The sequence below is a fragment of the Echinops telfairi genome, unplaced genomic scaffold, assembly GCF_000313985.2.
Source record: "Echinops telfairi isolate 266 unplaced genomic scaffold, ASM31398v2 ScPeMD7_70;HRSCAF=299, whole genome shotgun sequence".
NCBI classification, from domain to species: domain Eukaryota; kingdom Metazoa; phylum Chordata; class Mammalia; order Afrosoricida; family Tenrecidae; genus Echinops; species Echinops telfairi.
Window position 1 is genome coordinate 65,139,497 of NW_022103968.1, and position 12,050 is coordinate 65,151,546.

At 46.5% G+C, this 12,050-nt stretch overlaps 2 protein-coding genes across 5 annotated transcripts in view; one reads left to right on the forward strand and one right to left on the reverse strand.

Annotated features, from left to right (window-relative positions):
* The window catches only part of OIT3 (oncoprotein induced transcript 3), a 25,038-nt gene extending 16,349 nt beyond the window's left edge, over positions 1-8,689 (forward strand). The window contains exons 7-9 of the mRNA XM_045291552.1: positions 589-1,004; positions 6,361-6,460; positions 7,859-8,689. Of these exons, the coding sequence (XP_045147487.1) occupies positions 589-1,004; positions 6,361-6,460; positions 7,859-8,029 (687 nt within the window). The 3' untranslated portion in view covers positions 8,030-8,689. The remainder of the gene's footprint in view (positions 1-588; positions 1,005-6,360; positions 6,461-7,858) is intronic.
* A 1,328-nt stretch (positions 8,690-10,017) lies between these two features.
* PLA2G12B (phospholipase A2 group XIIB) overlaps positions 10,018-12,050 on the reverse strand; it is a 26,288-nt gene continuing 24,255 nt past the window's right edge. For 3 of the 4 annotated variants that reach the window (XM_045291491.1, XM_004701156.2, XM_045291492.1), the window contains exon 4: positions 10,018-10,543. In XM_045291491.1, the coding sequence (XP_045147426.1) occupies positions 10,422-10,543 (122 nt within the window). In that variant the 3' untranslated portion in view covers positions 10,018-10,421. The remainder of the gene's footprint in view (positions 10,544-12,050) is intronic. The other variant, XM_004701157.2, reaches the window with a different exon arrangement.

The following is a 12,050-nucleotide window of genomic DNA, read 5'->3' on the forward strand; positions in this document are numbered from 1 at the left end:
ACTGTGACTGCAATCAACGCAGTGGCACCCAGCACCTGCAGTCAGGCTTGGGGCGGGGCAGAGAGAGATTTGGGGAGAAGGTAGTCCTACTGCCGATCACCAGGCTTTGATGATACGCTAGGTAATTAATTGCATGGAAACGCCATGTCAGGAGCTTGCCTTTGGGGCGCCCAGGTGAGGCTAGAGATAAGGAATTGCAAACCCTCGGCTTACAGGCGATAAGGGAAGTTCGCGTGGATGAGTTCAGGGACAAGAGCGTCTGAGGGGGTGCTACCCTCTCCGAAAAGATAGGGGAGAGGGGTGTCATTTGCTGGGTCCTTGTATGTCCGATTCTGAAGACGTTGGGGCTGAGCCACCCGGGATGATGTTACTTGCCCGCCTAACGGGGAACCCCAGTCCCTGTAGCCCTCCCAGCGGGTCTGAGGAGACCTTGCTCCAGTCTTTTCAAGGGCTGGTTGTTCAGAGCCGATCGCCAGGCCTTTCCTCTGAGGCACGCGCATTAACCCTCAGGGCCGCGGGCAGGGGCCGTTCCCGCTGCGCACGCACATCAACGGAGCGTCTCGCCCTCTCTTCCCCGGCCTGGCGCAGGTGGTGAACGACAAGATCGTGGCCAGCAATCTGGTGACAGGCCTCCCCAAGCAGACCCCTGGAAGCAGCGGAGACGTCATCGTGCGGACCAGCAAGCTGCTGATCCCGGTGGCGTGCGAGTTCCCGCGCCTGTACACCATCTCCGAAGGCTACGTCCCCAACCTGCGGAACCCCCCGCTGGAGATCCGCAGCCGCAGCCGGGGCGTCTTCCCCTTCATCCTGGAGATCTTCAAGGACAAGGAGTTTGAGGAGCCCTACCGGGAAGCCCTGCCCACGCTCAAGCTGCGGGACGCCCTCTACTTCGGCATCGAGCCCCTGGTGCACGTGAGTGGGCTGCAGAGCCTGGTGGAGAGCTGCTTTGCCACGCCCACATCCGCGATGGACGAGGTCCCCAAGTACTACCTGATCCGCGACGGGTAATGACGCCCCGGCCCCGCAGCTCCCCACACTCCACAGCACAGCACTCTGCCAGCCCTCTGCTTGGCCACTAACCACTGGTGGACATTTGGGAGGTGAAAAATGCCACCAAGATGTCTAGCTTGAGGGACGGGGTAGATACTCGGAGTAGATGTGGCCCAAATACTCAAGAGTGTGGTTATTTGAAACAACGAGGTTGGGTTTTAAGCGCCTGCAGGACACACGGGGAAACCTGCCCAGTGGCCAGCTGGAAATCGTTCTCACTTTTAGACCCAGGAACAAGGTCGGGTCGAGAGAGAAAGACCGGCGCTCGGCTTGTCCAGTTTCAGCTGAAACTCCAGGCTGGGTGATCGTGCTAGAGAGAGGGGGCTGTTAGGTGCTGCAGCGCGCCCAGGGCTGGTGACACACCCATAGGGTTCTCACTGGCCGGGTTTCGGAAGTTCATCACCAGGCCATTCTTTCTGGTCCATTTTCAGTCCGCAGCAATGCGGAAACCTGTTCAGCATCATAGTCTGCGTGAACCTTCCAGGGACAGATGGGCATGAAGTGCAGGCACACAGTCCAGGTCTCCCACGTGTGGTGGCCAGGTGCCTTCGAGTCAATTCCGGCTCCCAGCGACCATGTGTACAGCAGAATGAAGCACCGCCTGGCCTTGCGCCATCCTCACAAGGGTTGAGCCCATTGGTGCGGCCTCTATGTCAGTCCACCACTTTGAGGGCCTTCTACTTTACCACGCATAATGTCCTTCCCCAGGGACTGGTCTCTCCTGACAACATGCCCAAAGCACAAGAGGCCAAGTCTCACCATCCTTGCCTCTAAGGAGCATTCTGGCTGTACTTCTTCCAAGACAGATTTGTTTGTACTTTGGCAGTCCACGGGACTTTCAGTATTCTTCCCCAACACCGTAGTTCAAGTTCATCAATTTTCCCTTGGTCTTCATTATTCAGTGCCCAACTTTCACATGCATATGAGGCGATTGGAAATATCATGGCATAGGTCAGATGCACCTGAATCCTCAAAGTAACCTCCTTGCTTTTCAACACTTTAAAGAGATCTTGTGCAGCGGATTTACCTAAGGCCATGAATGTCCTGTGTAGAAGACAAGCATTCCCCCCCCTCCCTGACATTCTATATGAATAGAATAGTAGGTGGGGGCCGATTCTTTATTCTAGGGGTTTAAAAGCACGTGGGCAATCAGAATAGTAAATCTAGACTCCTCTTTTGAGACGTTTGGGAGTGAGGGAGAGAGGAGAGCTACTGGGCAGGTTGCAGGAGACGAAAGATCTCGTGTGCTTGTTATTGCTTGCGTGGGTTGATGGGCTCTCCGAGTAATACGGTGTCCGTGACATCTCCTAAAGACCCTTGGGATGGGAGCTGTAGGTCTGAGGTGTCATTAGAAGGCTACCCGCTTTCACAAGCACTGCTTAAATGCCAAGGAAAATCACCTTCAAGCCCAAAACTGACAGCGATATGTCAGCACCGTTTTCCATGTTCTAAATGTCAGCTGGGTCAGCCGCGGGTAGGTCGGTGGAGCACTGCAACGTAATAAACAGAGGAGTGGGCTGGTAAGAGCGGGCAAATGTGCCTCCGGGGCTTGCCCTTTGCTGGGCGACCTTGAGGCGCTTTGAAGTTTCCGCTTGGCTTTTGCTCCTTCCGGTCTCTCCACACAAGCAACCTTCACCTGCTGCCGTTAGTCTCTTCCGTTGAGATTTTCAACTCCTGATGTACATTAGAAAGTTTTAAAAAAGGAAACAAACGAAAACAATGTTCCGGCTTCATTGCATCTTCTCCACTCCTTTGACCTGTGGATTTGACCCTCATTTCCTTTTACCGGGATAACGAAAATAGCCGCCTTGTCAAAAACTCTTTACCATCCAATCAATTCCCACTCATAGCAACGCTTTAGAACCGAGTGGAACTGCCCCTTCAGGTTTCCAAGGCGATAATCTTTACAGGAGCAGACAGACTGCCACAGATTCCTCCTGCAGAGCAGCTGTGGGCGCATTTGAACTGCCAACCTTTCAAGTCACAGCCAAGTGCTTAACCACTATAATACCCAGGGAGTTGTTTAGTTTCCTAAAACAGGCTCCTAAATCTTAGCTCTGAGACCTCCACTTCACAGAGCACCCTGGGTAATCTAAAGGAAAACATAATCTTGTCACATCCCTGCTGGCTACCTTTCCTGGCTCTGTATTTCATTCTGTTGGTAAATCTTATAAAGGGACTATGTCGAGCCTCAACTTCCGGCGCCTCCTTAGCTCAGTTCATAATATGGGGAATTTGTCCTGCTGAGCTGCTGGCATGACCAGACTTTCTGGGTGTCTTGCCATCTTAACCTAATGGCTAGAAAGTTTAAAATTTAAAAAAAAAATTTTTTTTTTCAATAACTTTGAGTCACACTTCATGCTAAGTAGGTTACGGAGTTAGGAGTTTTGGGTTTTATTTGACTTGTACAGCTCTAGAAGAGCCCTGGGTGAAGTGGTTTACTCACTGCACTGCTCATAGCAAGGCGGGTGGTTGGAAGCCCCAGCCACTCCAGGTGAGAAAGCCGGGGCTTCCCCCTCCCCCAGCCACTGTCCTGGAGACTCACCTGTCCTGCAGGGGCACCATGAATCAGCATTGACTCGATGGCAGTGAGTTTGAATTTGAGTTTGATTCACACGCAATAATGATACACATTTAAAGTGTGTGAAATGTTAAGTTTTGACATATGTACCCGCTAAAACAGCGGTCCTCAACCTGTGGGTCGCAACCCCTTGGGGGGGTCGAACGACCCTTTCACAGGGGTCGCCCGTTCATAACATGAGCAAAATTACATCGATGAAGTAGCAACAAAAATAATTTTATGGTTGGGGGTCACCACAACATGTGGAACTGTATTAAAGGGTCGTGGCATCAGGAAGGTTGAGAACCAGTGCACTAGACGATCAGTACAATGAACATTTCGGTCACCTGAAAAATTGTCTCTGACCCGTCATATTTACTTTCTACAAAAAATAAAGACATTATCAAAATTTATTTACTAGAAAAATATGTAAGTTGCAGTCTCAATAAAGCTTGTCAAGTTATATATCACAAGCCAGACCCTAACTTTAAAAACTCCGTTTATTTTAGACAGTTTAAAAAGCTGAGTAATTTCATTTTCTAGCCCTTAACACATATATTGTAACCACAAAAAAAAAGCTGTAGGAGAAATTAAATTTGTTAAAAAGCGTGCACAAGCACTGAAAAGCCATCAGCGGGTGGGTCTCTCTAGTAAGCAGGCACGCAGTCCCATCCCTAGCAGGCCAGTTATGATGTAAACTCCACACTCACCGGGCCCTTCACTCTACTTCTGTCTTCGCCACTCCCCGCTCCTGCTCGTCTCCTGCCAGGGCTCAAGCCGGTCGTCTTTCCCTGCACATCACCCCAAGGCACTTTGCATCTAGCTCCTGGCTGCATAGATTTACCTATCGTGGATCTCGCAAAAAGAGAGGCACAGCTACAAAACAAAACAGATAAAGCTCACTCCAGAAGAAAAAAGAAAATAATAAAAACAAGAATAAAAAAAGGTCAAAAGGAAAAACAAATGATAAGATGTTAACGTTTCACTTAACCATATCTGTATTAGGAGCCCTGGTGGTGTTCTGGTGGTGTGCTGGGCTACTCACCCCGAGGTCAGCAGTTTGAAACCACCAGCCGCTTCTCAGAGATAGATGAGGCTTTCTCCTCCCGTAAAGAGGTACAAATCCATGGGAGCATTCTACTCTGTCGTAGAAGGTCACTCTGAGTCTGATTTGACTCAATGGCAGTAAGTATATCTGTATTAATTTACTTTCTGATACACTCTGTCTGAACCATAAACATTTTTAGGTAAAAATAAATTGAAATGCTGAGCCACTTAGATGAAAAGTATCACTTAATATTAAATGTTACTATTATAACAATAGATAACAGAGTCTAAATTTCTTGACATCATAGAGAATATTATTTCTTTAATATCCCATGCGGCACCTAGCAGAGTGTTGTGCACAGATTAGGTATGCAACAGATATTTGGTATAGAAGATAAGCAGAAGATGAGATAAATTGAATTTCACCTCTGGAAGAGGGAAGGTGAGTAAATAAGTATAAGATGTAACAGTGACCACATTTTATATTTAGCTCCTATTTAGTTCAGTGGAGTAGGGACTAGTAGTAATATAAGTCAAAAGGTCTCATTTTAAAATCGTTTTATTGAGTTTTTCACCTGCACCCAAACAGCAATGACCCAACAGAAAGCAGTTTAGAAGCATGTGGAATCAGTAGCCAGTTTCACAGGCTCTCCTAGCTGACCCCAACCCTTCCTTAGCCTGATGGATAGGGAGTAGTAGGCATTCATTTAAACAACAACAAAAAACTCTTCCAAGAAGTTTTTTTGTTTTAATTTCTTCAGAATTCAGGATGAAAAATGCCTTTGGGGGGGAAAGTCCATAAACAGATAAAGCCATGGCCCCAGAAGGAAGAGCCAATGAAATGTCTTTCCCCCAGCGAATCCCCAGGGAAACCTAAAAGTTTCACTGAAAGCCGCGGACTTTGCAGGGGAAGAGTCGCTGCAGTAGAAGCAGCAGTGCCCGAAGCCGCATAGGTATTCACGCGGTCTGGACGTCTAGAACCACGGCTGCTTGCCTGTGGATCTCATTCAGGAGTTGGTGTTTATTAAAAAAAACAACCCAAAACACCCCTGCCATCGAGTGGATGCCGACTCACAGTGACCCGAGAGGACAAGGTAGAACTGTCCCCTGGGAGCTCCCAGACTGACTGGTTGGGAGTGGAAAGCCGGCCTCTCTCCAGCGGAGCCGCTGGTGATGACCTGGCACAGCCCCCACGTTACAGGGGCTCCTAGTGGATGTGGTGTATACTAGGGGCCCGTAAGGGTTAACTTTAAAGCCTTCTCAAACTGATAGGGAAGTGCACGAAGGCAGAATTTCTACGTTATGAGAGGCCTTTGAAAAGCTCCTGGAAAAAATTCATCATTTTTCCTTCCACTGGCCCACATACTTTTGGAAGGCCCCCTCATATATTATCATTGAGAACACAGCTTTTTCAGTAAAAGGTATCTTTTAAATCAATGATGTTGCTATTACTATACAATTTTAATAAACACTCGGATTCAACTGGAAGCCCGCCTGCCTGGTGTGTGGGGGCGGATGATTGACAGAACAGACATTCATGAGGAGGCCTGCACCGGGAGGGGTTGCATTTTTCTCTGCATGCTTGAGTGACGCCCAGCCTCCTCCACCCCGTTGACCTCTCTGTGGGCCAAGCGCTGGACGGGCTTGGTTCTCCACGTCGGCTGGCACCATCCAGCCTGCCGAGCTTCTCCGTTCTCTTTCAGCTGCGTGTCCGATGACTCGGTGAAGCAGTACACAGCTCGGGACCGCCTCGCAAAACACTTCCAGGTCCCCGTCTTCAAGTTCGTGGGCAAGGATCACAAGGTGGGCGTCCCCTTGTAACCAGACCCCCCTTCTAGGCGCCTCGGTGTGGGGACGTTCTGAGAGCCCCAGGTGAGAGCTACGGTATCACTTACGCAAACTACGGTAAGACAGCACGGACGGTCCACACGCTTCCCAACGTCATTGCTGTCACAACTTCCTTAGCGGCACAATCATCTGACCTCCCAATGAAATAGCCATGCTGGTTAAAAAAAATAAAATCATGCCGCATGATTGAAATTTTAAATCTTTATGGGCAGGTATGGGCGAAAAAGCAGTAAGGTAGGCACGCAGCCAAGGATAGAGACAGCAAGCACCCAGAAAAGACAAATAGTAAAATGTTCAAGGAAAATAGCACTTAACATGCCAGCTAAATGGCTTATTAAACACCCTTTTGTGTATATCGAGTTTATTTTAAAAAAGCATACATTTCAATGCTTGAGGTTATAGGGTGAGGTGTATAGGAGCAGTATAAATTGGTGTGCTTTCTAGACAACAGAATGTAGTAATAATTCTATTCTTTTACCTAAAACTTCTAATTCTTGGAGTTTCTCAAAAAGTTTTTTTCAGTTTGTTGGAAGTATAAAGGCAAGGGTATCCCCAAACAGTCAGTCTATTTAATGCAATATTAAGTTGTCATTAAAATAATAAGTATGAAAAAAACCCATAAATATGAAAAAAAGTTTATGGTCAATCATAAAATGAACCCTAGTAACTCTGCATATGCTACCAAAAATGCATACACACACACACACACACACACACACACACACACACACACGGTAGAGGTGATGAGAGATTGTATAGAAAGGCTATCGCTGTGTCAAGGTGGAGGGATTGGAGTGTTTTAAGAGCAGTTGCTGAAACATTTAAACAAAGGAAGTTGGAGGCCAACATTCTGCTCTAGTAGTATTCATGTTCTTTCCGGCTACATCATTGTTCTAGAACAATCTGAAGAATGATGGCTAATCCTGATCTCTCTCCTCAGCTAGGGAGTGAGCTTTGAGTAGTTACGTATTAAAAGCTGATTAGAGAAAAGACGTGTCATTTTACTACAGAGGTGCATAGGAGCCCAGGCCTTGAGAAGAATGAAGATGTTAACTAACCTTGTAAAGATGTCGTCCTTGTAAAAGTCTCTCCTGTGTCCAGAACAACACAGAAGTTAACATCATACATATGACCCAAGTTCCAACGTTGCCACTGTGCTGGGTGTGTGAATTTGGGCAACCCCTTAAACTCAAAGCCTCAATGTTCTCATCAGTAAGATGGGCCCGACAACCAATACCATTAACCTTAAAAGGTCGTTGTGAAGATTAGTAGATTAGTAGTGTGGCTTAACCTAAGTGCTCAAAACGAGGGAGATGGTGCTGGTTTTATTAGTTATGGTGACCATCTTTTCAGAAAGTGTTTCTGCACTGCCGGGTGCTCGTCTGCGGAATGCTGGATGAGCGGTCCCGCTGTGCCCAAGGCTGCCATCGGCGGATGCGTCGGGACACAGCGGGCGAGGAGACGGATGATGTACAGAACAAGGTGCTGACTGGCGGCCCCATCATCATTGACTGGGGGAACTAGTGGACACACAGCACCGTGAGGCCCGACCCCTAGCTGGCCTCCTCCTTGGAACATCACCCTCCACCCTCGGCGAACACCAGTCAACATCCTAGAAAATCGACCTTTTCCGAGTCTCATACTGTGAGTTTATTCAAACTCTGCTCCGAGTTGGAGAAGTTGGCAGAAACCTGTCCCCAGCCCTGCTCAGTGATGAGACCCGGATGGAACCTCTTTCTCATGTTGAAAGCTAAACTCTCTTTCCTGCAAGAAAGCACAACGCAGTAGGAGCACAGAAACCGGAATTGTGTACAACATTTCAAATGAGAAATAACCGTTAATTAAATTGTTGTTTGGAATTATAAATAAAATCCCAATGATGCTTTATTCACATAAGTAATAATCATCCTCAGAAATTTTCATTAAAATTCATCAATATAGCAGTGGGTAATTATTTTTGAAAATGCTTTTTGGGTTTTTTCTCGGGCGATATATTTTGTTTTGATGTTTTTACATTGCCTTAAATGATGTCTTCACTTTATGTTGATAAATTAATTAATATCCATGTGAATGGTTAAACGACTGAACTGTGAGCAAAATTAAAGCTTTGCACTTCTGTGCTCTTATTTGGTATTGCAGACGCATGACAAATTTTATTGAAATAAATATCCTACCCTCCAGAGATAACATTTTTTTTTATTTATCCTAACTCTACCCTTACCCTAACCCCAAGTCTTAACCCAGAGATAAATTTTACCTATAGTTAAATCCAATTTTTACTATGCAAATTATTTTATGGCTTCAATAAGGTCAGAAGAATTGGTTTTTATTCATATTCTTAAAATGCTACAATCACAATTCTTTTTTTTAGTTTTATTGGCCATAATCCACATCACACAATTCAATCATTCAATCGTATCAAGAGAAATTGTACAATCATTACCACAATCAATTTCAGAATATTTTCTTTCTTTCTTTTTTTAATCAACAATTCTTAATGTGAATTATATGTCAATAAAACTGTTTTTAAAACTTCTTAAAGAACCAGGGAACTTAGCAAAAGAAAGAGAAAGGATAAAATATCTGGATGTAGAAAATCACCCACAGGGTCCAATGGTAAATATCAACTCGGCTGTGATCCTGTGGGTGCAGCCGGGCGGTCAGTCAGAGCCTCTGGCGCCTCTACTCTATGAACGGGCCTTAGGCCAGATTGGCCTCTCTGCAGGGCTGTCCGAATTCCCGATCCAGCTCAGTGCTCCTCACGCCTCTGCGTAGCTGAGAATCCCCCAGGCAATGTCCGTCACTTGCCAATGAATAGGCATCTCCCTGAGAGGAAGGTGCCCTGGTGGCATAATGGGTCCGTGATCGGCTGTGATCTGCAAGGTTGGCAGTTCAAAACCACCAACCACTCCTCATGAGACAGACGGGGCTTTCTACTCCCACCAGGAGTCACCGTCTGGGAAACTCACAAAGACAGTTCTACCCAGTCCTATGCGGTCGCTGTGAGTCGGCAACGACTTGATGGCTATGAGTGAGCCCAAGAGTGGGGGTTGGGGGACTGTTATTATTTTTGTTTGTTGTTGTCAGTGGTGGTGGTAGTGTGTGTGTGTGTGTGTGTGTGTGTGTGTGTGTGTGTGTGTGTGCGTGTTTAAACTCCTCAAGTGGTTCTAATCTGCACTCGGGGTGAGAACCACAATTTAAGGGCTGGTCATTTGTCACTTACTCCCCAGAGACCTAACTCCACCTGAGCTTCACCTCCAATGGTCTTAATGAGGCAAGCCTCTTACCTAGTCCACCGGTTTTCCTCTGGTTTTTCTTCGTTTCAATGTCGCGTCTTCAGCGCCAGTGGCAGTCATGTCAGCGTTGGTGTGATGTACCAGGTTGTCTGTTCTACATGAAATGGAACCGTCACAGCAGTCACGGAATCCATCTACCTTCACACTGTCTAGAAAGTGGTTGTTAGGCGCCATCCAGCTGGTTCCGACCCACAGCGACTCCATGCACAACAGAACTAAAAAGTACACTTTATTCGATGCTCACTGGCAACTGAACACGGAGCAGAGGAAGGACATTGCCTCCCCGTGGTTGGACGCCCCCCAATTCACCTCTGATTGTGAGGACCGAGTCCAGGAATCTCAGGGCTGTGCGCGCTTTCGCCTTTAAGCAAAGCACTGAACGTCCAGGCAAACGCGTCTTCATTGAGGAGACCAGTGGTAGCAGCCTTCAAATCATTCCTTGTCTCTTTTCCAATTCTCCCTGAAGGCTGTGTCTCAGTTTCCTGCTGGATAAGAGTACTTCCTTTCTCCTGCTTTGTGCTATACAGGCTGTGGAAGACAGGAGGGGCACGTCCGCCCCACTACCATCTCCAAGACCCACAGCTGTGTCGTCCCTCAAAGAGGAAGCCATGGCCTCTTGCTCATAACTCTTGTTTCTCCTCCTCTGCACAGATGCACGCTGCCCGCTGACTGTTCATAAAGGGCCGGCAGCCCAAAGTCCAGACTGTATTGAACACAGTGTCAACCAGGGAGTCACAGGCTACTTGAAAGAGAGGAAGAAAAATACACAGGTTAATACACAGGAACGCACTGTCAAGGATGGACTAGCGCCCAGAGGACAGTGGAAGCCAGTAGCTGAAGACAAGCATACATTTCAGTTTGTGGAGACGCCTCGTTCAAGCCCCTAAAGCAGAAAACAATTTGCCCCTAGGTCAAATCCATGTTGGCAATCAGAATCTTCCATTCCACAATGTCCCCCCACGGCCCCCACAAGGGGAATCTGTTTTCCTAAAATCATTCCTTCAAGAACACTACTAGGTTTCTTACGGCTGTTTAAGTGTGGGATGAATAATCATTCATTCACTGAAAAAAACATTTGTCCGTGTTGGGTATGTTGGTCTGAGCCACTGGAAGGCACCAGGGATACAGAGACAAAAGGCATCCCCCCCCCCCAAATCAAGGATCTCACTGCATAACAAAAATGCAGCCTGGGAAGCAGCGAGTTACACCACAACATAATCAGATCACCCTAAGGTGTTATAAGAGGGCATATAAATGCAGGGTTTATATTCCTTTGGGGTTATTAGGGAAGGCTTTTCCGATAAAGTGAGATATTTAACATCATCAACAATATATATCCAAACGTTTCCATGTATTCTTGGTGTTTAAACATATATAAACTCTTACCATAATTTTACAAATAAAATATAGTCAGGGGAATGAAGTATTGATATATACCACAACATGAATGCATCTTGAAAATATTGGGCTAAGAGAAAGAAGCCAAGGATAAAAGGCTGCATGGTGTAAAATTCCTTTAATATAAAACATCTGGACAACACCATAAATAGATTAGTTGTTGCCAGGTGCCAGAGATCGGGTATGCGTGCTAACAGGCACAGAGAGCTTCTGTAGAGGTGATAAAAATCGTCTGGAATTCCGTCAGCTCCCTGCCACCAAGTGCATGCTGACTCATGGGTCCCTGAGACTGGCAGTCTTTAGAGGACTGGCGGTTTTGAACTGCTGACCTTGGGGTTAGCAGCCTAACGTGCAACCTGTTATGCACCAGGAATTAGATAGTGGTGATATTTGCACAGCTCTGTGAATATACTAAAAAACACTAAATTGTGCACTTTGAGGATAAATATATCCCAATGCTAAAAAAAAGTCCCCACTTTCAAAAAAAGGAATGAAAAACGGAGACATACTACAACATGGGTGAATCATGAGAACATTATCGTAAGTAAAAGAAGCCAGTCATATTGTACAATTCCACTTCTATGGAATATACAAAATAGCTAGCTCCATAGAAACTGAAAGTACATTAGTGGTTTCCAGGAGCTGGAGGCAGAAGAGAGAGAGTGGATGCTAATGGGTACAAAGGTTCATTTTGAGGTGATGAAAATGTTATAAAGTTGAGCGGGTGCATAAGCAAACATGGTGAAGAAAGCTGATGGAGCCCAGCTATCAAAAGATATAGCGTCTGGGGTCTTAAAGGCTTGAAGGTAAACAAGTGGCCATCTAGCTCAGAAGCAACAAAGCTCACATGG